We start from the raw sequence: 25,534 nt of genomic DNA, 5'->3' as shown, positions 1-25,534 counted from the left end.
CATTCATTACCTTTTATAAAATGTTTCTTTAAAAAATATATAAAACATTTCATGAAAATAAAAACACCAGAGGAAATCAGATATAAAGAAACTGATCTGTTCAGTTAAATCACATTAACACGTTAACTTGAAGTTACTCTACTCGGAGATCTGAGAAAAAACTAAATAACAAATCATACGATATTAATGATCAACAACAATAATGATACATTTAAAAACAGAATAAGGGACTGTTTTCTTAGCTGGGTGCAGTTCTCCTGAGTGTCCGCTGGGGGCGGTGTGGTTCCTTCAGTGAGCTGATTCTGCTGTGGGCAGCAGCAGAAGAAGCTGCCGCTAGCACTAAGCTAGCTACTGTAAACAAAGCTCGTCCACAAACACCTGAGATCAAAGCTCGTCCACAAACACCTGAGATCAAAGCGAGGAGAAATGAAGGAAAATAAACTTGAACTGAAGTGAGTTCAAACTCTAACGAGCTGTTTAATCTGTAGTTAGCTGGTTAGTTAGCTAGTTAAACAACTAACTACCACAACAAGCTAAAGTTACCGTTGACCGTCTTCGAAGTTTAAACTAATTTATTCTTTGTTTTAAACTTTTATTTCAGACTGAGGTGATTTACTTTGAATGTGTTATTCCTTTGATCTGTGGAAACCAGCGGAGTTCACGCTCTGCTAGCATTAGCTTAGCTCCAGCGTCAAACCTCAGATCTGAGCGGGGCTCTGGTTCGTCTGTGTCCGGGTGTCGGTGCAGCCCCGCCGGTCAGTCATGAGCCGGACGGCGGCCTGACGGGACCACGATGGCCGCAGAGCTGTTCCCCGGGAAGAAGCTGCTCCCTCCGGCCTCCGTCAGTCACCTCCAGCGGCAGAACGAGACCAACAACAACCTCCACCCGGGAGCTGCGAGCTGCGGCACCTGGCAGGGCCTGTACCCGACCGTCCGGGAGAGGTGACCCGCACCCCGCCTCCATCACTACTCCACCACCTTCTCCTCCAACACCTGCACCATGTCCTCTACATCCATCACTACACCACCACCTTCTCCTCCATCACCTGCACCATGTCCTCTACATCCATCACTACACCACCTTCTCCTCCACCACCTGCACCATGTCCTCTACATCAATCACTACACCACCACCTTCTCCTCCATCACCTGCACCATGTCCTCTACATCCATCACTACACCACCTTCTCCTCCACCACCTGCACCATGTCCTCTACATCAATCACTACACCACCACCTTCTCCTCCATCACCTGCACCATGTCCTCTACATCCATCACTACACCACCACCTTCTCCTCCATCACCTGCACCATGTCCTCTACATCCATCACTACACCACCACCTTCTCCTCCATCACCTGCACCATGTCCTCTACATCCATCACTACACCACCTTCTCCTCCACCACCTGCACCATGTCCTCTACATCAATCACTACACCACCACCTCCTCCATCACCTGCACCATGTCCTCTACATCCATCACTACACCACCACCTTCTCCTCCATCACCTGCACCATGTCCTCTACATCCATCACTACACCACCTTCTCCACCACCTGCACCATGTCCTCTACATCAATCACTACACCACCACCTCCTCCATCACCTGCACCATGTCCTCTACATCCATCACTACACCACCACCTTCTCCTCCATCACCTGCACCATGTCCTCTACATCCATCACTACACCACCTTCTCCTCCACCACCTGCACCATGTCCTCTACATCAATCACTACACCACCACCTCCTCCATCACCTGCACCATGTCCTCTACATTCATCACTACACCACCACCTTCTCCTCCATCACCTGCACCATGTCCTCTACATCAATCACTACACCACCACCTCCTCCATCACCTGCACCATGTCCTCTACATCCATCACTACACCACCTTCTCCTCCACCACCTGCACCATGTCCTCTACATCAATCACTACACCACCACCTCCTCCATCACCTGCACCATGTCCTCTACATCCATCACTACACCACCACCTTCTCCTCCATCACCTGCACCATGTCCTCTACATCAATCACTACACCACCTTCTCCTCCATCACCTGCACCATGTCCTCTACATCCATCACTACACCACCTTCTCCTCCACCACCTGCACCATGTCCTCTACATCAATCACTACACCACCACCTCCTCCATCACCTGCACCATGTCCTCTACATCCATCACTACACCACCACCTTCTCCTCTATCACCTGCACCATGTCCTCTACATCAATCACTACACCACCTTCTCCTCCATCACCTGCACCATGTCCTCGACATCCATCACTACACCACCTTCTCCTCCATCACCTGCACCATGTCCTCTACATCCATCACTACACCACCACCTCCTCCACATTCTCCTCCATCACCTGCACCATGTCCTGTACATCCATCACTACACCACCTTCTCCTCCACCACCTGCACCATGTCCTCTACATCCATCACTACACCACCACCTCCTCCACATTCTCCTCCATCACCTGCACCATGTCCTGTACATCCATCACTACACCACCTTCTCCTCCACCACCTGCACCATGTCCTCTACATCCATCACTACACCACCACCTTCTCCTCCATCACCTGCACCATGTCCTGTTCATCCATCACTACACCACCTTCTCCTCCATCACCTGCACCATGTCCTCTACATCCATCACTACACCACCTTCTCCTCCACCACCTGCACCATGTCCTCTACATCCATCACTAAACCACTACCTCCTCCACATTCTCCTCCATCACCTGCACCATGTCCTCTACATCCATCACTACACCACCTTCTCTTCCACCCTTAACCTCCTCCATCACCTGGACCATGTCCTCTACATCCATCACTACACCACCTTCTCCTCCACCACCTGCACCATGTCCTCTACATCCATCACTACACCACCACCTTCTCCTCCATCACCTGCACCATGTCCTGTACATCCATCACTACACCACCTTCTCCTCCATCACCTGCACCATGTCCTCTACATCCATCACTACACCACCTTCTCCTCCACCACCTGCACCATGTCCTCTACATCCATCACTAAACCACTACCTCCTCCACATTCTCCTCCATCACCTGCACCATGTCCTCTACATCCATCACTACACCACCTTCTCTTCCACCCTTAACCTCCTCCATCACCTGCACCATGTCCTCTACATCCATCACTACACCACCTTCTCCTCCACCCTTAACCTCCTCCATCACCTGGACCATGTCCTATACATCCATCACTACACCACCACCACCTCCTCCACCTTCTCCTCCACCACCTGCACCATGTCCTCTACATCCATCACTACACCACCACCTTCTCCTCCATCACCTGCACCATGTCCTCCACATCATCACTACACCACCTTCTCCTCCACCCTTAACCTCATCCATTTCCCCCACCTTCCCCCCCACCTCTACATCCATCTCCTCCACATGATGATGAGGGACACAGGTCTGATGATATCATCTAGATTTGAACGATCAGTGTCTTGACTCCGTCCATGATGGAGCTGCAGCTCCGTCACCACCTCTGGTCTAACCTCCTGGTGAACCCTGTGTCTCTGTAGAAACTCAGTGATGTTCAACAATGAGACGATGGCAGACGTCCACTTCGTGGTCGGGCCGCCCGGGGGGACGCAGCGAGTCCCGGGACACAAGGTAGGTCCAGAACCATGAGCCCGTCCCCCGGCAGTGAGGACACTTTATACATCTCGAACACATAAGAGACATCTTTATGAGAAACGTGTCTTCTCAGATTTATCAGTAAAGGAAAGTTACTTCTCTTCATCTCCAGACTTTGACTCGTTATTCGTGAGTCGATTTCTAAACTTGATGTGAATTTGATTTTAGAGCATTTAACAGATTTGATCATTTCAGAGAATTCTGGTAAAGTTTTGTTTAACTTTCAGAAAGTGATATTTTCTTTATTACTTTGAGGATTACACAGAATTAGTGTTTTGGGAGGTGGGTGACATCAGAAGCTGAAGCTGGGTCACATGACTGCGCCCTCAGTTTGAATCTGATCTGTGGTCTCTGTGCTCGACAGTACGTCCTGGCGGTGGGCAGCTCGGTGTTCCACGCCATGTTCTACGGGGAACTGGCCGAGGATCAGGAGGAGATCCGGATCCCTGACGTGGAGCCCCCGTCCTTCCTCGCCATGATGAAGTAGGTCCACCTGTTTGTCACTTTCATGATGTTTAATCTGAACTGACTCATCTCAGCTGTGACTCCTCAGGTACATCTACTGTGACGAGATCGACCTCTGCGCCGACACGGTGCTTGCGACTCTCTACGCTGCCAAGAAGTACATCGTGCCTCACCTGGCCCGGGCCTGCGTCAGCTTCCTGGAGACGAGCCTGAGCGCTAAGAACGCCTGCGTGCTGCTGTCCCAGAGCTGCCTGTTCGAGGAGCCCGACCTGACGCAGCGCTGCTGGGAGGTGATCGACGCCCAGGCCGAGCTCGCGCTGCGCTCAGACGGCTTCTGTGACATCGACTCTCAGACGCTGGAGAGCATCCTGCGGCGGGAAACGCTCAACGCCAAAGAGATGGTGGTGTTCGACGCGGCGCTGCACTGGGCCGAGGCCGAGTGCCAACGACAAGACCTGGCACCGACCATCGAGAACAAGCGCCTGGTGCTGGGGAAGGCCATCTACCTGATCCGCATTCCCACCATGGCGCTGGAGGACTTCGCCAACGGAGCCGCCCAGTCCGACGTGCTCACGCTCAACGAGACCAACGACCTCTTCCTGTGGTTCACCGCCGCCAACAAGCCGGAACTCTTGTTCTGCACCAAACCTCGTAAAGGCCTGTCGTCCCAGCGCTGCCACCGCTTCCAGTCCTGCGCCTACCGGAGCAACCAGTGGCGCTACCGGGGCCGCTGCGACAGCATCCAGTTCGCCGTGGACAAGCGCGTCTTCATCGCTGGTTTCGGTTTGTACGGCTCCAGTTGCGGCTCGGCCGAGTACAGCGCCAAAATCGAGCTGAAGCGCCAGGGCGTGCCGATGGCCCAGAGGATCATCAAGTTCTTCTCTGACGGCTCCAGCAGCACCTTCACAGTCTGGTTCGAGTACCCGGTGCAGATCGAGCCGGACACCTTCTACACCGCCAGCGTGGTGCTGGACGGCAACGAGCTCAGCTACTTCGGCCAGGAGGGCATGACGGAGGTGCAGTGCGGCAAAGTGACCTTCCAGTTCCAGTGCTCGTCAGACAGCACCAACGGCACCGGAGTGCAGGGGGGGCAGATCCCCGAGCTCATCTTCTACGCCTGAGCCCGAGGAGCCAGATCCCCGCGGAGGTTCCTGCTTCACTGCCACAATGACTTTTATTTTGAAGTTCTCAGGAAGCTGCTGAAGGGGGAGGGGGGGGGGGACTCCTTGTTTTACCACAGACACAAGGCGAGTCCGATTGGTCCCATTGCACCACAGTTGAAGTTTGAACCCTGTCTCTCAGAGAGGGGGGTTCTGGGTAACCTGCTGTTGCAGAGTCTATCCACACACACACACACACACACACACACACACACACACACACACACCTCTCCACCAGTCTGACAGGTTTTCTGTGTGGTTGCTGTCGTCAGTGAATCTTGACGAATGTTTGTTCAGATCAAAGTCGGTAAATAAAGATGGACGACACGACGGATCCCAAGTGAAGCCAAAGTGCTCGCTCGCCCCCTGGTGGCTGGCTGCAGCACAGGTCATAAACCTCCTCCTCCATGTTAGCAGAAGGGACAGGGACCAATCTCTCGTTTCAGGTCGCTCTTCTCTCCGGAGGTTGGTTCACGTGTTTCTGATCAGATTGGTTTAAATCCGTTGTTTGATGATATTAGAACAGGCGGAGACTCACGATTGGCTGAGAGCCTGTGTATGGGCGGCACCTTGATGCCACAACTGTCATCACCACAAGATGGCAGCGTTTGTATCTGAGATATTTCAGCTTCAAATCTGGCAGAAGTTTATTCAGATTCTCAGTCATATGTTCAGTGTTGTCTCCAGGGGTCATGTGACATGTAAGGAACCAATCAGAGCTGCAGATGGTCATTTTACCATGGTGATACGAGCTTCATAATATCGTGAACACTGATCAACAACAAGTGTTTGATCTTTACACAACGTGAACTCTGGACGAGGATGGGACCACACACACACACACACACAGACATACACACACACTCATAGCCACACACACACACACACACTCACACACCCACACACACACAGACACACTCACTCACACACGTTTGTGATTCAGATGAAATATTTTCAGTACATTTTTCTTGTTGCTGAAGGATTTTAAAAACGTGAAGCACTAAAATCTCCTCACTGAATTTTTCTTCATGCTCTATTTTAAAGCTGAATAGAAGTTTTATATTTGTACTGTGATGACTCATCACACTCGCTCTGGTTCTGCTTCCTGTCTTATGAAAACTGGTCATTTTACCCAGAATTCACCTGAACATCGATCTGTTTACACGTCAGCAAATCAGAAATGATTCATTTTAAATGTCCTTTGTTTTAATAATGTAATTAAGCAGATATTACTCATCCTGTCTGTAAGTTTAACTCCTGTGCTTTTATTTGTTCTTTGATTTGTTCTTTACTTTGTTTTGGGAGTTTGGTTGATTCCTGAAGCTCCGCCCATCTCCTTGAAAACTGAGGAAAAACTGTTTTCATGAGAAAATACTTTTTATTTTTACTCTTTGTTTCCTGTCATTTGATTCCAACCTGAATGTGCAGCAAGTCGTGGCCTTATGAACAGAAACATCTGGAAATAAAAGATTCATTTGATCCGTGTCACTTCTCTAAATCTCATGGACTCAGAGTATGTATATATATATATATATAAATAAATGTACCTTCATTCATAAAGCACAAAAAAAGAGTTTATGAAATACTTTGACAGAAGCTGAATTACACAAAGTCATTCACACTGATCAGAACTATGAATAAAATAAATAAGAAAACAGCATTGTGTAAAAGCAGGAATTAAAATAAAAAATGCAATATAAACATAAGATGGATAAAGGACGACCTTACATAAAAGCTAATTTATACTAATAAAAGTAAGAAACATGAAATAATATGTGAATCTGCTAATGATCAGATCACAAACTAATAATTACAAGATATTTATACGAAAACACAAAACCAGGAAGAAAAAAGAAAAGGATGAAGTCTGATGAAGATGAAAATTCATTTTAGAGTAGAATTAAAGTTTATATAAAGGTTCCCGTCAGGTGCTCGATGCCCTTTCAAAATAAAGCTCAGAACAAAGCTGGTCCGCAACAGGAGATGACGAAGGGGGCGGGGCGCTCTTCGCTCTGTTTGTCCCTCGTCGGTCTCCGTCTTTAGGGTTTGCGGAAGTGTGACTCAGACTCACTGACGAACTGAGAGCGGAAATAAAAGAGAACTCAAACCGTCATGTTGAGATTAAAGAACCTCTCTGGTCACCTGTTTCCTCCCCCTGACCACAAGGGGGCGCTGTGCAGGTCAGACTGCGGCTCAGGGACCGGGGCCTCGTGCAGCAAGGACCCGGAGGATGTGGTGGTTGTTCACGGCCTGAGGAGCGCCATCTGCAGGGCGAAGAGGGGATCGTTCAAGGTAACAACCGTTTAACATGACAAACATCTGGGAAACATCTGGAACTCTGGAACTCTGGAACTCTGTAAATCTTTAACTCTGGAACTCTTTAACTCTTTAACTCTTTAACTCTGTAACTCTGTAACTCTGTTACTCTTTAACTCTTTTACTCTTTAACTCACATGTAACTCCAGTGTAACTCTCCTGTAACTCTGTAACTCTCCTGTAACTCTTTAACTCTTTAACTCACATGTAACTCCAGTTTAACTCTGCTGTAACTCTGTAACTCTTGAACTCTTTAATTCTGTCACTCTTTAACTCACATGTAACTCCAGTGTAACTCTACTGTAACTCTACTGTAACTCTCTAACTCACATGGAACTCTACTGTAACTCTCCTGTAACTCTACTGTAACTCTTTAACTCTCTAACTCACATGTCACTCTACTGTAACTCTTTAACTCTTTAACTCTCTAACTCACATGTAACTCTACTGTAACTCTCTAACTCACATGTAACTCCACTGTAACTCTCCTGTAACTCCAGTGTAACTCTCCTGTAACTCTACTGTAACTCTCTAACTCACATGTAACTCCAGTGTAACTCTGTAACTATACTGTAACTCTTTAACTCTGTAACTCTTTAACTCTTTAACTCTCTAACTCACATGTAACTCTACTGTAACTCTCTAACTCACATGTAACTCTACTGTAACTCTACTTTAACTCTTTAACTCTCTAACTCACATGTAACTCTACTGTAACTACTGTAACTCTCTAACTCACATGGAACTCTACTGTAGCTCTCCTGTAACTCTACTGTAACTCTTTAACTCTCTAACTCACATGTAACTCTACTGTAACTCTCTAACTCACATGTAACTCTACTGTAACTCTTTAACTCTCTAACTCACATGTAACTCTACTGTAACTCTCTAACTCACATGTAACTCTACTGTAACTCTCCTGTAACTCCAGTGTAACTCTCCTGTAACTCTACTGTAACTCTTTAACTCTTTAACTCTCTAACTCACATGTAACTACTGTAACTCTCTTACTCACATGTAACTCTACTGTAACTCTCCTGTAACTCTACTTTAACTCTTTAACTCTCTAACTCACATGTAACTCTACTGTAACTCTCCTGTAACTCTACTGTAACTCTCTAACTCACATGGAACTCTACTGTAACTCTCCTGTAACTCTACTGTAACTCTTTAACTCTTTAACTCTCTAACTCACATGTAACTCTACTGTAACTCTCTAACTCACATGTAACTCTACTGTAACTCTTTAACTCTCTAACTCACATGTAACTCTACTGTAAATCTCTAACTCACATGTAACTCTACTGTAACTCTCCTGTAACTCCAGTGTAACTCTCTAACTCACATGTAACTCTACTGTAACTCTTTAACTATTTAACTCTCTAACTCACATGTAACTCTACTGTAACTCTCTAACTCACATGAAACTCTACTGTAACTCTCCTGTAACTCCAGTGTAACTCTCCTGTTACTCTACTGTAACTCTCTAACTCACATGTAACTCCAGTGTAACTCTGTAACTATACTGTAACTCTTTAAATCTGTAACTCTTTAACTCTTTAACTCTTTAACTCTTTAACTCTTTAACTCACATGTAACTCTACTGTAACTCTCTAACTCACATGTAACTCTCCTGTAACTCTACTGTAACTCTTTAACTCTTTAACTCTTTAACTCAGTTACTCTCCTGGAACTCTTTAACTCTTTAACTCTTTAACTCTGTAACTCTGTAACTCTGTAACTCTGTTACTCTTTAACTCTTTTACTCTTTAACTCACATGTAACTCCAGTGTAACTCTCCTGGAACTCTGTAACTCTCCTGTAACTCTTTAACTCTTTAACTCACATGTAACTCCAGTGTAACTCTACTGTAACTCTACTGTAACTCTCTAACTCACATGGAACTCTACTGTAACTCTCCTGTAACTCTACTGTAACTCTTTAACTCTCTAACTCACATGTAACTCTACTGTAACTCTTTAACTCTTTAACTCTCTAACTCACATGTAACTCCACTGTAACTCTCCTGTAACTCCAGTGTAACTCTCCTGTAACTCTACTGTAACTCTCTAACTCACATGTAACTCCAGTGTAACTCTGTAACTATACTGTAACTCTTTAACTCTGTAACTCTTTAACTCTTTAACTCTCTAACTCACATGTAACTCTACTGTAACTCTCTAACTCACATGTAACTCTACTGTAACTCTCCTGTAACTCTACTTTAACTCTTTAACTCTAACTCACATGTAACTCTACTGTAACTCTCCTGTAACTACTGTAACTCTCTAACTCACATGGAACTCTACTGTAGCTCTCCTGTAACTCTACTGTAACTCTTTAACTCTTTAACTCTCTAACTCACATGTAACTCTACTGTAACTCTCTAACTCACATGTAACTCTACTGTAACTCTGTAACTCTCTAACTCACATGTAACTCTACTGTAACTCTCTAACTCACATGTAACTCTACTGTAACTCTCCTGTAACTCCAGTGTAACTCTCCTGTAACTCTACTGTAACTCTTTAACTCTCTAACTCACATGTAACTATACTGTAACTCTCTAACTCACATGTAACTACTGTAACTCTCTAACTCACATGTAACTCTACTGTAACTCTCCTGTAACTCCAGTGTAACTCTCCTGTAACTCTACTGTAACTCTTTAACTCTCTAACTCACATGTAACTCTACTGTAACTCTCTAACTCACATGTAACTACTGTAACTCTCTAACTCACATGTAACTCTCCTGTAACTCTACTTTAACTTTTTAACTCTCTAACTCACATGAAACTCTACTGTAACTCTCCTGTAACTCTACTGTAACTCTCTAACTCACATGTAACTCTACTGTAACTCTTTAACTCTTTAACTCTCTAACTCACATGTAACTCCACTGTAACTCTCCTGTAACTCCAGTGTAACTCTCCTGTTACTCTACTGTAACTCTCTAACTCTTTAACTCTCTAACTCACATGTAACTCTACTGTAACTCTCTAACTCACATGTAACTCTACTGTAACTCTTTAACTCTTTAACTCTCTAACTCACATGTAACTCACATGTAACTCACATGTAACTCTCTGTGTTTCAGGACACCACTCCTGACGAGCTACTGAGCGCGGTCATGAAAGCTGTTTTGACGGATGTTGGCCTGTCAGCCGATCAGCTGGGGGACATCTGTGTAGGTGAGTTCACTTCTCTCTCATCATCCTCTCAGCATCCTTTGATCATCCTTTCATCCTCCCTTCATCCTCCTTCCTGACACATGTGGTGTTGTTCACCAGGTAATGTGTTGCAGCCGGGAGCCGGAGCTCTGATGGTCAGAGTGGCTCATTTTCTCAGGTCAGACTAAACAGACACAGTAGATATACTGTCTTTTTTTATATATACATATATTTAGTGTGTGTATTTATACAGCCTGTGTATTTGTCGCCCCTCAGTGGGTTTCCAGAGACAGTTCCCGTCTACACCGTGAACAGACAGTGCTCCTCTGGACTTCAGGCTCTTTTTAATGTAGCAGGTAAAACATCTGCAGCTTCATTTAAAGCGACTGAAGGTGAGAAGATAGCTGCTGTTTGTTTACCCACAATGCCTTGGGTCTCCCTGTGTTTGTGCAGGAGCCATCAGAAGTGGATCCATCGACCTGGGCCTCGCCTGCGGGTACGTGTCCTCTGTTGTTCCTATCACAATTAAACACGTATGTTCTGGGACTTAATTAAACATGGAGACACTGTGTCAGTGGTGAGAAGCTCATCCAGGATAATACATCAATTCTTTAAGAAAGCATTCACCACACAATCCTGTAGTTGTTAGCCACCCTAGAGGAACCTCAGTCCAAGGCCTGTAGAACCCCCCTGAAGGACCTGTAGAACCCTCCTGAAGGAACTGTAGAACCCTCCTGTAGAACCCTCCTGAAGGACCTGTAGAACCCTCCTGAAGGACCTGTAGAACCCTCCTGTAGAACCCTCCTGAAGGACCTGTAGAACCTTCTCTAGATTCTCTGATGTGGTGAATCCAATGGGAGCAGATTGAAGGTGGGACATGTTCTGTGTGTTCCAGTGTGGAGAGCATGTCTCTGCGTACGATGGGGAACCCTGGAGATCTGAGCTCCAGGCTGATGGACAACGACAAGGCCAGAGACTGCATCATGCCCATGGGGTGAGGCGGCTGCTGCAGGTCACATGATCTAGAACAAGGAGCTCCGGTTCTGAGTTTGACCCTGAATCACTTTCACATGAGAATGTGATCCAATGTTTTCAGGAGTTATATTTTGAGCGATCAGTATAAAAGTGACGAGGACGCTCCGTGTCTTTCTTCATGTCCTCACGTCACAGACGTCCGTCCCCCCCGTCTGTGACTCTGAGCGTCTCCTGTTTTTCGCAGCCTCACGTCGGAGAACGTTGCAGAGAGATTTGGAATCTCCCGAGAGAAACAGGACGCCTTCGCTCTGAGCTCCCAACAGAAGTAAAGCATCTTCTCTTTTCTCACTGAGCTCTGCAGCAGCTGTTCCATCTGAGCAGCTCCTCTGTAACAGAGCGTCTTCTCCACAGAGCGGCCCGGGCTCAGGACATGAACCTGTTCCTCCACGAGATCGTCCCCGTCTCCACCAGGCTGCTGGACGACGCAGGTGTAGAGCGGCAGGTCACGGTTCTGAAAGACGACGGCATCAGACCTGGAACCAGTCTGGAAGGACTGAGCAGACTGCGGCCGGCCTTCAAACCCGACGGCAGCACCACGGCAGGTGGGTCAGAGAGCCGCTCACCTGCGTCTCCTAGAGGAAACTAACTCTTCACTGTCACATGGTGTCAGGTAACTCCAGCCAGGTGAGTGACGGAGCAGCGGCCGTGCTGATTGGCCGCAGGTCGGCCGTGGAGGCTCGGGGTCTGCCGGTGCTCGGGGTCCTGAGGGCGAGCGCCGTGGTCGGGGTTCCTCCTGATGTCATGGGAATCGGACCTGCGGCTGCCATCCCTGCCGCTCTGCGACAAGCTGGTGAGAGAGTGTGTGTATGACAGTGAGAGTGTGTGTGTCTGTGCGTGTGGTGATGTGGAGCTTCACTCTGTCGTTGTGTGTCTCAGGACTGACGCTGGACGATATCGACGTGTTTGAGATCAACGAGGCGTTTTCCAGTCAGGTGAGTTCCTGAACTGGTTTTATAAACAGATGAAGAACTTTCCGTCTCTTTTGTTACAGACGTTTTAAAATGAGATTAGTTCATAATAGAAAGTTAACGAAGGAGAAACCAGGTTGTTCAGATTCACAGGAGTTTGGAGATCAGTGGAGACGCTGTGGTTCTCTGTAGCATGGGAAGGTAGAGGTGTGGGTCGGAGGACAGAGGACAGACGGTGTGTCTCTGGTTGTCTTCAGGCCGTCTACTGTGTGGAGAAGTTGGGGATCCCCCCTGAGAAGGTGAATCCTAACGGCGGCGCCATCGCCCTGGGTCACCCGCTGGGCTGCACCGGGGCCCGGCAGGTGGTGACGCTGCTCAACGAGCTGAGACGCAGAGGAAAGAGGTTAGTTCCCAGAGACCTGATCCGTGACCTGTTGACCTGTGTTTGAGACCCGGCTGCTGTGTGACCTGTTGACCTGCGTTTGAGACCCGGCTGCTGTGTGACCTGTTGACCTGTGTTTGAGACCCGGCTGCTGTGTGACCTGTTGACCTGTGTTTGAGACCCGGCTGCTGTGTGACCTGTTGACCTGTGTTTGAGACCCGGCTGCTGTGTGACCTGTTGACCTGTGTTTGAGACCCGGCTGCTGTGTGACCGCAGGGCGTACGGGGTCGTGTCCATGTGCATCGGGACCGGGATGGGAGCGGCGGCGGTCTTCGAGTACCCGGGACCATAGGAGCTGTGGTTCTCATCCGTGTCATTAACAACCAATCAGGTGTGAGCAGTGAGCCGAGCTGCAGATGATCCATCGACAGGAAACCAGTCGTCAGAATCTGACGTTTGAGTCGAGAACAAACTGCTTCAGGAAGTTTTGCTGCTTTTGTGTCAGAAATAATATTTTTCACTATTTTCTGAAATGTTACGATTGAAACGTGATTGTTTTTTCCCGGTGTTTCTTTTTAAGTTCTTTGAAGTTAAAAAACACTGAAGCTCAGTTTACACCAGACGAGCTGACCAATCAGAGACTTTGTCAGGAGGGTGTAAAGAGACAGAGGCTGAAGAGAGGAGCTGCAGCGACAGACATTAGAGATGAAAACATTTTAGTTTTAACATTAATTAAAATGATCAACATGAACAGAATGTTTCTTCTTTAAATTGTACAACTTTATTAACAGATACAATTACTGTTTTCTAACAGACTGTAATAAAGAGTTTATTCTGGATCTTCTCCTGGTAACATGTGTGTAACATGTCAGAGTCCATGTGAGGAACCAGCAGGACGATGTGTGGAAGCTTCCCAGTGAGGGAGTGGACGTGTTGATGAGGTTTCTAACACGTGACGTGAAACCTGAAGAACACAAACATCTCAGGATGAAGAAGAGGAGCCGGACACGTAGAAGAAGAAGACGTCCACTTGGAAACACGAGGAGGTTCCAGATCTTCTGGTGATGAGGGCCGACCCAGGTGTGGACGAGATGTAAACAACAACAATGATCTTTATATAGCAGAGTTTATACGTCAGGCTCCGCCTCCTGCTGCTCTACAGGCTCCGCCCCTCACCTGGACCTTCCCACATGTTCCTGTTTGAACGAGTCAGACACGACAACCTGCTGCTGCTACACAAACACTAACTACACAACATGTTTCACACAGTTCATGTGTGAAACATCTTTAACCATTCAATCAGATTCTGACTCATTCAATATTATAAAACATTCTCAAACTAAAAGCAGAGAGATGAACTTCAGTTTAATTCTTTAACATCTTCCTGTTGTTTCCTGTAGAACACAGTGACGTGTCCTCAGGAGACACCGAGCACAGTGACGTGTCTTCAGGGGACACTGAGCACAGAGACATGTCCTCAGGAGACACCGATCACAGTGACGTGTCTTCAGGGGACACCGAGCACAGTGACCTTGAGTCTCAGTCCATCAGAATTCTTCAGTTACACGAGCTTCTGTTTCTTTCGGGCCTGAAACTGCTCTGTTTTGCTTTTGATGGATTTGACCAGCAGAGACAGACTCGGCTCCATCGGCTGCTTCGCCGGCGCAGCATCAGAGTCACTTTGCACTTTCCCCCCCGTCACTTCCTGTTCAGCCGTGGCGGGCGGCTCTATCCGCGTGGCCGACTGAGCGCCGAGGTCCTCGTCCCTCTGCCGCTGCTCTCTCCGGCGCTGCTTCTCGGCCGTGATGCTCTGAGTGGCTCTGGTCTTCTTGAAGCTGGGGTGGGACGGGTCCAGGTTGAACAGGTGGGACGTGAACATGGCCTGGAAACGAGCGTCTTTTACGTCCACCTGCAGAGAGACAGGAAGAGGCGTGTCACTGAGGACAGACTTCAAACTAAAGCTCCTGGAGTAACACGAGGCTGCAGGTTCATAAACAGGAACAGCCAGCATATTACTAAATATAACATTTAGTATTAAACGTATTAAATCAATGACGACTCGTTGTGTCTTTGTGATTTGCTTCGATCTGATGATTGGTTAAAGTGTCTGGTGATGAACAGCGTCACTCTTCATCAGATCATTGTTCTACGTGACGACTGGAGGAGCTCACAGGAAAAGTTCCAGCACTCGTAGAGAGTTTGAGAAACTTTTGTACATTCTTGCTTTTAATTCATTCAACAATTCATTTGGACTTTTCTTTGTTTTAATGTCCTTTTCCTTTAATTCTTATTCTGAGCGCTGCTATAAAAACTCAAACTTTCTCTTTGAAACTTTTCACAAAGTTTTTACCTGGAAGTCGTCGTTCTCCAGAGGCTCCTCCCCCTTCTTCAGCAGCTTCTTCCTCTTCTTCTTGCTCAAGTTCTGCTGCTCCACGATTTCATCGAAGTTAAAGTGTTTGTGTTTGAGCTCGTCTGCGTCGTCCTCCATCAGCAGGGCCATGGCCGCCTGCACACACACACACACACACACACACACACACACACACACACACACACACACACACACACACACACACACACACACACACACACACACACACACACACACACACACACACACACACACACACACACACACACACACACACACACACACACACACACACACACACTTGAGGAAACCAGCCTGACGTCTGAAGCAGGCTTGATGACGTCATGAGATTAACCTCTGACCTTTTGTTTTTCCAGCTCTTCTTCCTCCTCAGCCGTTCGCTCCTCTTCCTCGAGCTGCTGCTTCTTCTTCTTCTTCTTCTTCTTCTTCTTCTTCGGATTCTTCAGATCTGCAGACACAAACTCGACACCTGATATTTTGGTTCAGATGAAACTGAAAAGTTTGAAGCTCCCTGACTCTGCACTGCTGCATCCTGATTGGCTGATGGATAAATGCACGTGTTCCTAATAAAGTGCTCAACACAGAAGATGCTGCTTTTTTCTCTTTAGTGTTTTAAAAGTTACAGAAAACGAAAGTGTTTTCTAAGACTGAAGAAAAGGAAGTGTGACGTATGAGGGATGATCACCTGTGGCACCGAGCTCCTCGGTGAAGAAGGCGTCGCTGAGGTCAACGTCTGGAGGAAGCTCATCGTCACTGAGGTTGTCCTCTGCCGCCTCCTGGTGGAAGACAAACACAAAGAGGATGAACCACAGACCCTGTGTTGGTGAAGACGCTCAGACACTTGTACTCACTGGTCTGTTCTGAGATTGCTTCTGCTTCTTCCGCTCCTTCTTCTTCCCCAGGAACTCCTCCCAGGGCGTCTGCTCGTCCTTCTCCTCCAGCTTCTTCTTCACCAGCTGCTCTGTCGTCTCCTTCAGGCCTGAAGACACGACACACACAGGTCCTCAGAGATGTGTGGAGCCCTGAGGCCGACTCTCACATCTGGAGAGTTGTTGGGATTTAGAGACAGAATATTGAGAGGTTGAAGGTACCTGGCACCCAGGTGATCTCCATCTCCATCTCCTTGTCGTCCTGCAGCTTCTTCTCTTTGTTCCGGATTCCTTTCAGCAGCTCTCGGTACTTAGAGATCTGATCCTCGCTCTTTTTCTTTTTCTTCCTCTCTTCTTCCTCCTGAGGTTTCTCCTTCGTCTCTTCTGTCTGTTCAGCTGTGAAAACAAACCCTTAGTGCTGCTTCCTCTCATCACAGAGGACAAGAGTCCTGAGGAGATGCCTCACCTTCGGCCTGCTCTCCAAACTCAACCGCTCCGTCTCCATCCTCCTCTTCCTCGCTGGAGGAGGCCAGGTAGGCGTTGAAGTCCATCTCCAGCAGCTCGTCCTTGTTGAAGTTCCTGTTGAAGGCGGTCACTCGGTCGTGGTCCATCTCGTCCCACGTCAGCTGCACCTGATTGGTCGGTTGAGAGGAGCAGGAGTGTCACTAGTTGTTTCTGATGTTACAAAGTACAGATGTCCTTGAACGCCTCAGAGGCCCCGCCCCTCCTCACCCGGGACGTGGCCGTGGCCGACGAGCTGAACAGTTTGGGCGTGTACGCCGACAGGTTCACGTCCGTGGCCAGGTCGGTGGGCTCCTCAGCAAACACCACGTCATCGGGGATGAACCTGTCACAGAAAGAGGTTTGAGTACTGCTTGATGGGGGGGGGGGGGGGGGGGGGAGGGGGGGGTGTAGTGCTCAGGTTGTCCTACCGGAGGTCGATCACCGAGCAGCTGCTCTCGTACTCGAACCCGTCACACTCCTCATAGAGCTTAGCCGCCGTGTCAGCCGAGTCACATTCCACCACGGCGTAGAAATATCTGAGACGCTTGAACTGGTAGTCACGCATCTTCTCCCTGTGCACCCTGGGAGACACACGTGCACCCGTCAGCTCCACAGGAACACTGCATGTGTGCGTGTGTGTGTGTGTGTGTGTGTGTGTGTGTGTTACCTCTCCTCCTCTGTGTCGTCCTCGGGGTCTTCAGGCAGGGCCTTCAGCTCCATCGGCCCCTGGGTCTGCTCCATCTTCAGCCGCTCCTTCCCAAACTCCGACGGGTAAATCTGGACAACAACACCCACAATGCACTGCAGTTTCATCCACACTCTGAGCTCTGATGTGGATCGAAGCTCAGCTCATGATGTTTCCAGATCCAGATTCGAGGCTCCAGCCGATCACTGATGATTATGATTCTATATGAGTTCAATAAACCTGAGCTCAGCTGATCCGTGAAACCACAAGATCCCGACCTTTATAAATATCAGTCGTCTAAACTCGTCCGAGTCTTTGAATCAGATTCATGAACTCATTCGTTAAACTTATCAATTTGAAAGAGAATGATCCAGATCCGTTCAAACAGAAGTGAAATCGAAAAATATAATAATGGAAATCTTCGTAGTTCAAGTGAGTGACAGAGAAACAAACCTCCCCCAGTGACTTCCTGTTTCAATACCTTGACAGACAGCACAGCGCCCCCCTGTGGTGTGAAGGAGTTGAACAGTGCCAGCAGGTCTCTGGCCTTCATGCGGTCCCAGTCCATGTTGCAGACGGCGAGTCGAGCAGAAACCTGACACACACAGACACACACACACACACACACATTAGTATCTGAGTGTCAGAGTCTCATCTTGAACACACTCAGACTCCACACCTCACCTCGTCACTTCGCCGAGCGTCTTTGCTCAACTCCCCCCAGTTGTGCTCGATCTCCTCTTCCTCTTTCCTCAGGATGGCGTCCGCCTCTTCATCGCTGTCTTCCTCTGAGCTGGTCTCGATGTTGCCTTTACCTCGGGCCAGGTCCGGCCCGCTGTCACTATCTGAACCCGAATCCAGACCGGACTCCTCCTCCTCCTCCTCCTCCAATCCACTTCCAACCTCGCTCTCCTCCTCTGCATCATCATCATCTTCATCCTCCTCACTGTCATCTGTGACACTGTCTCCCAGGTCGACATCCCCCCCCTCCTCCTCCTCCTCCTCTTCCTCCTCCTCCTCCTCCTCCTCCTGCTGCGGCTGCTGCTTGATACCTTCATCATCTGAAAAACAAACAAATTAAACTCTTCTGTGATTTAAAACAAACCAGCCGAGACTCACAAACGTTTTCATCTTCCAACCTGAAGAAACCTGTGGTTTTATAGAAGGTGACGTTTCATTGAGTCGCCTGTAGGTGGCGTCACCTCCTCTTTGTGCTCGAGTCAGTGTTTGAGTCAAAAGGGACTTCTATCCAGTGGAAGACATTTTGAAGTTTTCAGAGAAACAAGCTGAACAAGTGGGCGGCAGCTCGACTCTCAGCCAATCAGAGACGAGTCTGAGAAACAGTGAGTTTTAACAGGAGGAAACTTTATTCACTGTTTTTACTGGATCGAATCAGATGTGTGTGTTTGAGGATTCAGATTAAGACCTCCTGAACCATCACGTCTGAGGGAAGAAGACTACAACTCCCATCATCCCTCACTGCTGCTCCACCACAACTCACTCATGATGAAGACTACAACTCCCATCATCCCTCACTGCTGCACTCATAAGGTTTCTGACAGAGTCCAGATCCTGAAGCAGTAAAAACTCAGACGACAAGTCGGACATTCTTCTACGTCTCATTTCTTCAGAGACGAGAACAACGACCGAACTCTTTTCTTTAAAGATGAAACTTTGTGTTTTTACACAAAGAACAAAGAAGTTGAACTTTCAGCTGAAAAGTGAAGAACATTATAAAGTGAATATGTGTAAACACGTTAAATTCACCTTTGTCTTCAGACTCCTCGTCTTCATCTTCGCTGCTCTTCACTGCTTCTCTCTCAACTGTCACCAGCTTCACCGTCTTCTTCCTCTCAGTCAGCTTCTCTCCCTCCGTCAGCTTCTTCCTCTCCGTCAGCTTCTCTCCCTCCGTCAGCTTCTTCCTCTCCGTCAGCTTCTCTCCCTCCGTCAGCTTCTTCCTCTCCACCAGCTTCTTCCTCTCCACCAGCTTCTTTCTCTCCGGCAGCTTCTTCCTCTCCGTCAGCTTCTCTCCCTCCGTCAGCTTCTTCCTCTCCACCAGCTTCTTCCTCTCCGTCAGCTTCTCTCCCTCCGTCAGCTTCTTCCTCTCCACCAGCTTCTTTCTCTCCGGCAGCTTCTTCCTCTCCGTCAGCTTCTCTCCCTCCGTCAGCTTCTTCCTCTCCACCAGCTTCTTTCTCTCCGGCAGCTTCTTCCTCTCCGTCAGCTTCTTCCTCTCCGTCAGCTTCTCTCCCTCCGTCAGCTTCTTCCTCTCCACCAGCTTCTCTCCCTCCGTCAGTTTCTTCCTCTCCACGTCCTCTTCGTCCTCTTCGTCCTCGGAGTCCAGTTTGTAGAAGCGTCTCAGGTCTTCGGAGGACGTGTGGTTGATGGGGCGTCCTCGTTTGTCCACCGTGGACTTCACCTGGAAGCGCTTGTCGTGGAACATGGACTGGAAGCGCTTGTCGATCTTGACCTTGCGTTCCCTCTCGGGCATTTCCCAGAAGCGCGGATCCTTCTGCACCCGAGTGAAGCGCTCGTCACCGGCCGGGTTCCTCTGGGACGACATCGTGGAGAACCCTGAGGAACAAGAGCACGTCAGAGTGACGCTCCAGCAGTGAGGCGGCACGTGTGACAACACGCAAACAACATGTGACGTGCTCATGTGTTGTGTTCACATGTTGTTTACGTGTTAGAACATGTAAACAACATGTGACGTGCTCATGTGTTGTTTGCGTGATAGAACATGTAAACAACATGTGACGTGTTCATGTGTTGTGTTCACATGTTGTTTACGTGTTAGAACATGTAAACAACATGTGACGTGCTCATGTGTTGTGTTCACATGTTGTTTACGTGTTAGAACATGTAAACAACATGTGACGTGCTCATGTGTTGAGTCGTTATTGAACGGAGTCAGACGCAGGAACTCGACTTGAATGGAAGCTGATTGTAAAACGTGATGACGTCAGAAACCACAATCATCTATGAGAACATTTCATTTACGGTTTATTTTCTCAACACGACATTCAGTCACAGCGCCGCCTGCCGGACACAGTGAGTGAGACGCTGCACAGGCTCGTCTCGGTTTAGTATTTCATTTTAAATGATTTTCTCACGAGTTGATAAACTGAGCATCAGGATTCATGATAAACAAACGCGTTAAAACAGAGACAGAGTACAGATGGGACTATGACGTCAATCTGCAACAACGCGACGAGCGACAGAAAAAACAGAACGTTTCGTCACGAGCGCAGAGAATCAGCTGATGACGTCACACTCACCTGCAGAACCGAGCGAAAACTGCGAAAAACTGCGAAACCGATCACAAGTAACACGTAACTTGACGTTTGTTTCCTCAAACACGTGTTTTCCCAGCATGCATCGCTCCAGTGACCTCTCGGAGCCCCGCCTATTCCCCGCTACGGAAAGCGAAGTGGGACAAACAGAGCAAAAGTCGTTTACAAAGATAGCTTCATTAATTTCTTATTATCATGAACTCCTCTTTTCATGAACAGAAGACATAACACTTTGATCTTTCCACACGTCAGGATGTACAAGGTTAAATGGTTTATTGTTATATGTTTATGTCGTCATTAGTTTTCTGTGAACTTATTTAAAAATCAAATGATCTTTGCAGCTTTTCATTTTTTATATTCATTATAAATTAAGATACGTCTTTGACAAACTGGGAATATGACAATTTACCAATTTACAGGTCAGAGCTGAAACATGACGAACTGGTGACTATAGTGATCAACACTAAAGTCAATTGTGCAAACTTTAATCCACATTTATATAGATAGATAGATAGATAGATAGATAGATAGATAGATAGATAGATAGATAGATAGATAGATAGATAGATAGATAGATAGATAGATAGATAGATAGATAGATAGATGGATGGATGGATGGATGGATGGATGGATGGATGGATGGATGGATGGATAGATAGATAGATAGATAGATAGATAGATAGATAGATAGATAGATAGATAGATAGATAGATAGATAGATAGATACTTTATTAATCCCGTGGGAAATTCATTTCTGTTAAATCTAGGTTTCCTGTTTTTCTTTCATGTTTGTGTGATAGTGAATCAATAATATTATTAAAAAGACTTTGTTAATGAAGGATATTATTCTTCCATCTGGAATTACATAAAAAATATAAGAAAAAACTAAGAGTAAAAGTGTATCATAAATGAAATACAAATAGAATGTATATTGAGTAATGCCAATTATAAAATAATTATAAAAAATATATTCTTTTTTTCTATTCCATTCTATTCTATTTTATTTTATTTGATATCAATCGATCTATCAAATTTATTTGTATAGCCCATATTCACATATATATATGATATCATATGATATATGATATAGATCTAACTTTGATCAAGTCATTTGAAGAAAACACAGACAAATTGAGCCATCAGTAAAAACAACAAGCTCCATGTTTTATAAAGAGCGGATCGGATCCAGCTCCATGTTTTCTAAAGAGCGGATCGGATCCAGCTCCATGTTTTCTGGTGAGCCGGTGCAGAGGTCACAAGATGGCGGACGGCCTCACGGAGGAGAAACAGCTATGATCTCCAGGCGGCTCCCCCGGCTCCTCCGGCTGCTCCCAGCCGCCTGGCCTGCTCCCTCCCCGGGCAGCGGCAGCAGACGGACGTCGGGCTCCAGCCGCGGCTCCATGAACGTGTTCGACCGAGAGATGAAGAGGAGGCAGAGGAGGTGGGCGGGGTCTCTGCAGGACTCTCACCTGTTCGACTACCTGAGGGACGAGGTGAGACACCCGCCTCACTGCAGGGGGCGCTGCTCACACACGTTCACAAATATCTGCAGAAATGAGGCTTTTAATAAATGTGGGAGACCTTTTCTCCTTCACGTGTCGTCACTTCCTGTTGGTCGAGGGACCGGGAAGATCTCAGCTTCTTCTTCTTCTCTGGTTGGTGCAGGTCGGAGGGCGAGTGGCGGATCGGGTCTACGACATCGCGAGGTGGGTCCATCACACGTTCAGCTGTTCATACTGAGACAGTGACACACTCACACACACACAGTGACACTCACACACTCACACAGTGACATACACAGTGACACACTCGCACACAGTGACATACACAGTGACACACTCACAGTGACATACACAGTGACACACTCACAGTGACATACACAGTGACACACACATACACTCACACTGACACACACACTCACAATGACACACTCACACACACACTCACACTCACACACAGTGACATAAACAGTGACACACACACAGTGACATACACAGTGACACACACACACACATACACTCACACTGACACACACACTCACAGTGACACACAACGTGACACACACACACTCACAGTGAAACAATGGCACACTCACAGTGACACACACAAACACACACTCACAGTGACACTCACCCACACAGTGACAGACACACAGTGTCACCCTGACACACACTGACACTCACAGTGACACACACACACACAGTGTTACACTGACACACACTCACAGTGACACTCACCCACACAGTGACAGACACACAGTGTCACCCTGACACACACTGACACTCACAGTGACACACACACACACAGTGTTACACTGACACACACACTGACACACACACGATGTCACACTGACACACACTCACAGTGACATCGGTCACGTGTGTAAACGGGATGCAAACACCATGTTTTCCTCACCACACAGTTGTGGTGTTTTGCACACAGAGCGGCGTGCGAGGACAAGTGGTCACAATAAAGTGTCTTGTAGGTCACGATAGCTCCGCCCCCAGCCTCAGGCGAGTGGTTCTTCGTCTTCTTGACCAGTAACCAGTTGGAACCAGTTTGTCTGAGTCAGTTCTCTGGTTCAGATCCGACATGTTTGTCACATGTCAATAAAACACAGTTTCAATAAAGTTTGATTGAAGTCTTCATGTCTCCTCAGGACGTTTCCTCTGGCGTTGGACATCGGGGGGGGGAAGAGTCACATCGCAGAGCATTTAAGCAAGGTCTGTGTGTGTGTGTGTGTGTCTGTCTGTCTCTGTGTGTGTGTCTCTGTGTGTGTGTCACTGTGTTGAATGTTATCTCTAAACAGCGCCCCCTGTCGGTTGCAGGAGGTTGTGGAGCGTCTGTTCCTCACTGACGTCTCAGAGAAGACTCTGGTGAGTGACACATGGACTCAGTCCCGTCCCTCAGCTGAGACAGAACCTCTGCAGCTCATGTGTCTGTCTCATGTCTCCTGATCTGCAGAGGAGACGGACGGACATCCCGACTCACTGCGTCCTGGCTGATGAGGAGTTTCTGCCGTTTCCAGAAAACACCTTCGACCTGGTGGTGAGCAGCTTGAGGTGAAGAGACTCACAAGATGGCGTCTGCACGTCCAAGCTGCCACTCCACGTCTCTAACCTGTGATCTGTGTCCCCCCTTCAGTCTGCACTGGATCAACGACCTGCCGGCGGCTCTGAGACAGGTGGGACATCTTTACCTCTGTTGTACGTCCTCTTCACACGCTTTGACCTGACCTTGGACATCCGTCTCCTCAGATCCACCAGGTGCTGAAGCCGGACGGCGTCTTCATCGGCGCCATGGTGGGCGGAGAGACGCTGTACGAGCTGAGGTGCTCCCTCCAGCTGGCCGAGACGGAGAGGGAGGGGGGGTTCTCCCCCCACGTGTCCCCCTACACCGCCGTCACCGACCTGGGGAACCTGCTGGGCCAGGCCGGCTTCAACATGCTCACTGTGGTGAGACACAACCATCAATGACTGTCTGTCTGTCTGTCTGTCTGTCTCTGTCTCTCTTTCTGTCTCTCTGTCTCTCTGTCTCTCTCTCTCTCTCTCTCTCTCTCTCTCTCTCTCTCTCTCTCTCTCTCTCTCTCTGTCTCTCTGTCTGTCTGTGTCTCTCTGTCTGTCTGTCTGTCTGTTTGCTCGTCTCCAAACCGTTGACATTATAAATAAGAGTGTGTTTTGTCCCTCAGGACATCGATGACGTCCAGGTTCATTATCCAGGACTCACTGAGGTCATGACGGATTTACAAGGTAGCATCACATTGAGGAATCGAACCTGTGACTCCCAGAGCAGTGTGGTGTTCCTAATAAAATGAGCTGTGTTTGTTCCTGTGCTGTTCAGGGATGGGAGAGAGTAACTGTGCCTGGAACAGGAAGTCGCTGCTGCACCGAGACTCCATGTTAGCAGCAGCCGCCATTTATAAAGGTGGGTTGAACACAGAGACACAAAGTGTATATATATATATACATGTACACACATCAGGTACAATGTCTGTATATATAAGAAATAATGTGTATATAAACATTTCAGAGATGTATGGAAATGAGGACGGCTCTGTTCCTGCCACCTTCGACATCCTCTACATGATTGGCTGGAAGCCTCATGAATCCCAGGTGAGACAGGACAGGTGCCGGTACTGAACCAGTTCAAACCAGTTCAAACCAGTTCAGCCCAGTTCAAACGGCTGATCTCTGTCTCCTCTTCCTCAGGCGAAGCCGGCGAAGCGAGGATCGGCGACGTCGTCCTTCAGGAATCTGTCAGAGATCAAACCGCCGGCACCATGACACAGCACTTTACTGAGATGTAAATAAACTGTTGTAATAAAGCTGAGTCATGGAAACGGGGAGCACTGTTTTTATTGATAGGAAATGAACCAATGAGGAGCTGGCAGGTGACACACTGCTGTTGCTATGGTTTCACCTTAGAACTGATGTGTTAGATGAGGTTTAGAACCCAAAAGGTCAAAGGTCAAATCCAGTGTGGCCTCCCAGCTCCCTCCTCCAGAGCGTAAGGTGCTAATGAGCAGCCGCAGATTAAAGATCATAATTAATGGTAAGAGTGAAACAGGAAGTGACCTCACTTCAGCTTGACCTTCTCAGTCCAGACCGCAGAGGCTGCGTCCTCACAGGTCGAGTCCTCTGAAGGACGAAGACATCCACCGAGA

The 25,534-nt window shown here is 47.7% G+C and overlaps 4 protein-coding genes across 4 annotated transcripts; 3 read left to right on the top strand and 1 right to left on the bottom strand.

Annotated features, from left to right (window-relative positions):
• The first annotated feature begins 314 nt into the window (after positions 1–314).
• On the top strand, positions 315–6,797 carry LOC133954329 (BTB/POZ domain-containing protein 3-like). The gene is made up of 5 exons (XM_062388697.1): positions 315–452; positions 602–942; positions 3,579–3,669; positions 4,058–4,176; positions 4,247–6,797. Exons 2-5 carry the CDS (start codon positions 794–796, stop codon positions 5,277–5,279), a joined length of 1,392 nt encoding a protein of 463 aa, XP_062244681.1. The 5' UTR covers positions 315–452; positions 602–793; the 3' UTR covers positions 5,280–6,797.
• Positions 6,798–7,344: 547 nt separating this feature from the next.
• On the top strand, positions 7,345–13,968 carry acaa1 (acetyl-CoA acyltransferase 1). Its single transcript, XM_062387441.1, has 12 exons — positions 7,345–7,610; positions 10,734–10,827; positions 10,927–10,984; positions 11,083–11,162; positions 11,260–11,302; positions 11,702–11,800; positions 12,026–12,106; positions 12,193–12,383; positions 12,452–12,631; positions 12,718–12,773; positions 13,007–13,152; positions 13,408–13,968. Exons 1-12 carry the CDS (start codon positions 7,431–7,433, stop codon positions 13,481–13,483), a joined length of 1,284 nt encoding a protein of 427 aa, XP_062243425.1. The 5' UTR covers positions 7,345–7,430; the 3' UTR covers positions 13,484–13,968.
• Positions 13,890–20,977, bottom strand: esf1 (ESF1, nucleolar pre-rRNA processing protein, homolog (S. cerevisiae)). The gene is made up of 14 exons (XM_062387440.1): positions 20,857–20,977; positions 19,349–20,152; positions 18,266–18,642; positions 18,063–18,176; positions 17,564–17,673; positions 17,325–17,477; positions 17,125–17,239; positions 16,859–17,024; positions 16,615–16,788; positions 16,375–16,502; positions 16,209–16,299; positions 15,865–15,971; positions 15,482–15,637; positions 13,890–15,040 (listed from the first exon to the last, which is right to left on the bottom strand). Exons 1-14 carry the CDS (start codon positions 20,951–20,953, stop codon positions 14,693–14,695), a joined length of 2,940 nt encoding a protein of 979 aa, XP_062243424.1. The 5' UTR covers positions 20,954–20,977; the 3' UTR covers positions 13,890–14,692.
• A 1,122-nt stretch (positions 20,978–22,099) lies between these two features.
• Positions 22,100–25,210, top strand: ndufaf5 (NADH:ubiquinone oxidoreductase complex assembly factor 5). The gene is made up of 11 exons (XM_062388784.1): positions 22,100–22,364; positions 22,537–22,577; positions 23,531–23,594; positions 23,700–23,747; positions 23,836–23,933; positions 24,016–24,055; positions 24,129–24,326; positions 24,560–24,620; positions 24,712–24,795; positions 24,901–24,983; positions 25,080–25,210. The coding sequence occupies exons 1-11, from the start codon at positions 22,164–22,166 to the stop codon at positions 25,152–25,154; spliced, it is 993 nt and encodes a 330-aa protein (XP_062244768.1). The 5' UTR covers positions 22,100–22,163; the 3' UTR covers positions 25,155–25,210.
• Positions 25,211–25,534: the final 324 nt, after the last annotated feature.

Source organism: Platichthys flesus, chromosome 5, assembly GCF_949316205.1.
Source record: "Platichthys flesus chromosome 5, fPlaFle2.1, whole genome shotgun sequence".
NCBI lineage: Eukaryota > Metazoa > Chordata > Actinopteri > Pleuronectiformes > Pleuronectidae > Platichthys > Platichthys flesus.
The sequence above is the reverse complement of the archived record's forward strand: the minus strand, read 5'-3'. Positions and strand labels throughout refer to the sequence as shown.

Bases quoted from the DNA above. Each gene is read 5' to 3' on its own strand.
- LOC133954329 (XM_062388697.1), top strand. From the start codon at position 794: ATGGCCGCAGAGCTGTTCCCCGGGAAGAAGCTGCTCCCTCCGGCCTCC. The intron at 943-3,578 runs GTGACCCGCACC...GTGTCTCTGTAG, and splicing joins TACCCGACCGTCCGGGAGAG to AAACTCAGTGATGTTCAACA. The intron at 3,670-4,057 runs GTAGGTCCAGAA...TGTGCTCGACAG, and splicing joins AGCGAGTCCCGGGACACAAG to TACGTCCTGGCGGTGGGCAG.
- acaa1 (XM_062387441.1), top strand. From the start codon at position 7,431: ATGTTGAGATTAAAGAACCTCTCTGGTCACCTGTTTCCTCCCCCTGAC. The intron at 10,828-10,926 runs GTGAGTTCACTT...GTTGTTCACCAG, and splicing joins GCTGGGGGACATCTGTGTAG to GTAATGTGTTGCAGCCGGGA. The intron at 11,163-11,259 runs GTAAAACATCTG...GTGTTTGTGCAG, and splicing joins GGCTCTTTTTAATGTAGCAG to GAGCCATCAGAAGTGGATCC.
- esf1 (XM_062387440.1), bottom strand. From the start codon at position 20,953: ATGCTGGGAAAACACGTGTTTGAGGAAACAAACGTCAAGTTACGTGTT. The intron at 17,240-17,324 runs GTAGGACAACCT...TTTCTGTGACAG, and splicing joins TGCTCGGTGATCGACCTCCG to GTTCATCCCCGATGACGTGG. The intron at 16,789-16,858 runs GTGAGGCATCTC...TTGTTTTCACAG, and splicing joins GTTTGGAGAGCAGGCCGAAG to CTGAACAGACAGAAGAGACG.
- ndufaf5 (XM_062388784.1), top strand. From the start codon at position 22,164: ATGATCTCCAGGCGGCTCCCCCGGCTCCTCCGGCTGCTCCCAGCCGCC. The intron at 24,056-24,128 runs GTGGGACATCTT...CCGTCTCCTCAG, and splicing joins TGCCGGCGGCTCTGAGACAG to ATCCACCAGGTGCTGAAGCC. The intron at 24,327-24,559 runs GTGAGACACAAC...TTTGTCCCTCAG, and splicing joins GCTTCAACATGCTCACTGTG to GACATCGATGACGTCCAGGT.